General features: G+C 41.9%; 1 protein-coding gene across 18 annotated transcripts in view; it reads right to left on the bottom strand.

Moving 5' to 3' along the window:
* The window catches only part of FRAS1 (Fraser extracellular matrix complex subunit 1), a 418,617-nt gene that overhangs the window by 73,225 nt on the left and 342,833 nt on the right, over window positions 1-2,559 (bottom strand). For all 18 annotated transcript variants that reach the window (XR_003094532.1, XM_025206555.1, XM_025206564.1 and 15 more), the window contains one exon: window positions 1,095-1,358. Coding sequence is in view for 17 of the 18 variants with exons in the window: in XM_025206555.1 (XP_025062340.1) it covers window positions 1,095-1,358 (264 nt within the window). In the remaining variant the exon portion in view is untranslated. The remainder of the gene's footprint in view (window positions 1-1,094; window positions 1,359-2,559) is intronic.

The following is a 2,559-nucleotide window of genomic DNA, read 5'->3' as shown; positions in this document are numbered from 1 at the left end:
GTGTGTCTGTGCTGCAGTAATGCTCAGCATTGCACCCCACTTCTACTAATTCCTCACCCAACTTTTCTATCTCCATCATGTACTGAATACAGACTCTATTTCCCTATTGTCCAGACCCCCAAGGGCTCTGATGGTTTCAAGCAAACCCTGACACTTCTTGATACTCAAAGTTGTATTGTAGTTTAATATTTTTGTACCTGTGGATAAGATAAAAAGCAAGTCTGAAATCCAAAAGAGTAGCTCCTAGCTTTATCTAACAGAATGATCCTTGCCAGTATGCTTTCACTGCTTTCTCAGTGTAATAAGGGTTCAAGAGTCTCTCCATAGCAGGAAGTTTGGAAAGAAAATGGAGAACAGCAGCAGGGTGACTAAGTGGTTAGATGGAACAGCTTCAAAGGAAACATGAAAACAAATGAATGAGCTCAATACTCTTCTTACACCTGTGTGCATCAAGAGTAGTCCCAGGGATACCACCTGAGTTATACCCATGTAAGATTAATATGGAAGAAGAATGGGTCCAGTTACATATAACTTAGCAAAATAGAGGTAAATGGGGGAGGATGAAATAACCATATTGCAAGCTGAAAAGGAGAGAAAATATGTCAGGAATTTCCAAAAAGTATAACTAGGAGAAATGAGTGACATTTTCAGAAATGCCAATCAATGCAGAACATCAGAAAAAAATTCTCAAAGATTAGATCCCTCAGGCTGTAGATGTCTCCTGGGGAGATGGTTGAAAGCACAAATTCTTAAGACATTCAAGTCTAGATCAGGCAATACACTAAGAATATAAAATGCAGGGAGCAAACCTGTACTTGCCACTCACAGTATCTCCTCCCATTTCTAACATCTGATATTCCTTTAACACATAAAACCCAGAAATTTAGGTCTGCAATAAAGGTCTCCTTACTCCCCCTCTCTTACTGGGTCAAAAACATTTGGTTGAGATGTTCAAATTTGGCTTGAAGATTTAAACACTTGTGCAGCTTTGATTATAATTAAAAGCAGTTGTGCATCTAAATCCCTTGGTTGGCTTTGAAAACCTCACTTGTCATTTTCTACATGGCTTATTCATCTCTACACTCATACCGTACCAGCTGGAAGCTGCAGGCCTCTGTTCACAGCTAATCTAGGTGGCTCATTCTTTGGCAGCTCCATGGAGAACTCCACCCTCCCCATCTCAGTGTACAGTCCATCTGTGAGGGAGAATCTGAATTCATCCGACCATGCCTCAGCACCAGCTAGCGTGTAAACGATCAGCTTGTCCAGAACATCTTGGTAGGTAAAGGATGAGCCCTGTGACAGAATGCGCCCATTCTCCAGAGGTTCCAGGCAAGACTGTCTCCTGCGCAGGTGACCTGAGGAAGAACAAGCACACTTACAAACAAGCAATGAAACATACCCAGGCAGAGCGGCCCCAGCTCTCGCTTCATCCATTAAGCTCTCACAACTTTCTTTTTAAATAGAAAGATATATGAATGTGGGATGTTCAAAGCTTACTGATCACTCACTTTCAGAAAGAGTCACTTTTTTCCAAGACAGAGAGAGCGATTATTAAGGAGATAAGGCATGCCGTAGTGGGTCAGACCATAGGACCAATTAGTGCAGTATCCTATATTTCAAAGTGGCAGAAAATGGATACTAATGGAAACAGCATATGTGCAGGGCCTATCCAGAATGCGCCTCTCTGTCTACTATTTCCAGCATTTAGGGACCTAGGAAGACCTAACTGAATGTTGCAACCTAACTGCCCACTGAAGGGCTTAGCCTGCATAAATTTATCCAATCTTTTTTTGAACCTGGTTAAATTATCAGCCTTCTAAACATCCTGCCAAGGATCTCCACAAATTAATTACACACTGTGCAAAAAAAATAAACCTTCCTTTTGTTTGATTTAAAAGTGTTACCTAATAATGTTCTTGTATGTTACCTAGTTCTAGTGTTGTGCATAACAGAAACTAGTCAATTCTGTTTGTTTTCTCCATGACATTCATGGTTTTACAAACTTCTATCGTATCATATCCTGGTAATTCTGAACCAGATGATCAGCAGCCTTATTGCTCTTTCTACATATAGACCTTTAGCTGTGTCTAGAGACAGCTTTTCTTTAGACAGCCTGGCAGGGTGGGTATGCTAAAAACTTTGACCATGGTTGTTGAAAACTGTAACAATCTTGTCTCAACTGTATTGACAAAAAATAGTTTTCAGGACTGCCTCCTTGAAAAGGTTTCTGGAGGAGGCAAGCGCACTGTGTCATTTTTTTAAGGCCTATAATGACTACACTTGCACCCACACTGCGCCAATGACTACACATTAGCACCCATGTAGTCCTGCACTGACCTGGGGAGAAATCCCAGAGGGACCATAGTGGAAAAACCTTGTGCATGGCCTACGACACAATGCCTTTACAAAACAGGCTCCCCCTCTGTAGTCCTCTGCACCTATCTTGGGCTAGGTCCTCTCTTGTCCTGAGAGCTATTAGACTCAGTGATTGCACTCTGGACCCTGAAACTTGGTGGAAAAGTGGGGAGAAGGAGGCTGGATGGGAAGATGGGGAAA

The sequence above is a fragment of the Alligator sinensis genome, unplaced genomic scaffold (assembly GCF_000455745.1).
Source record: "Alligator sinensis unplaced genomic scaffold, ASM45574v1 scaffold989_2, whole genome shotgun sequence".
NCBI classification, from domain to species: Eukaryota; Metazoa; Chordata; order Crocodylia; family Alligatoridae; genus Alligator; species Alligator sinensis.
Note: the sequence above shows the minus strand (reverse complement) of the source record. Positions and strands in the feature narration are given on the sequence as shown.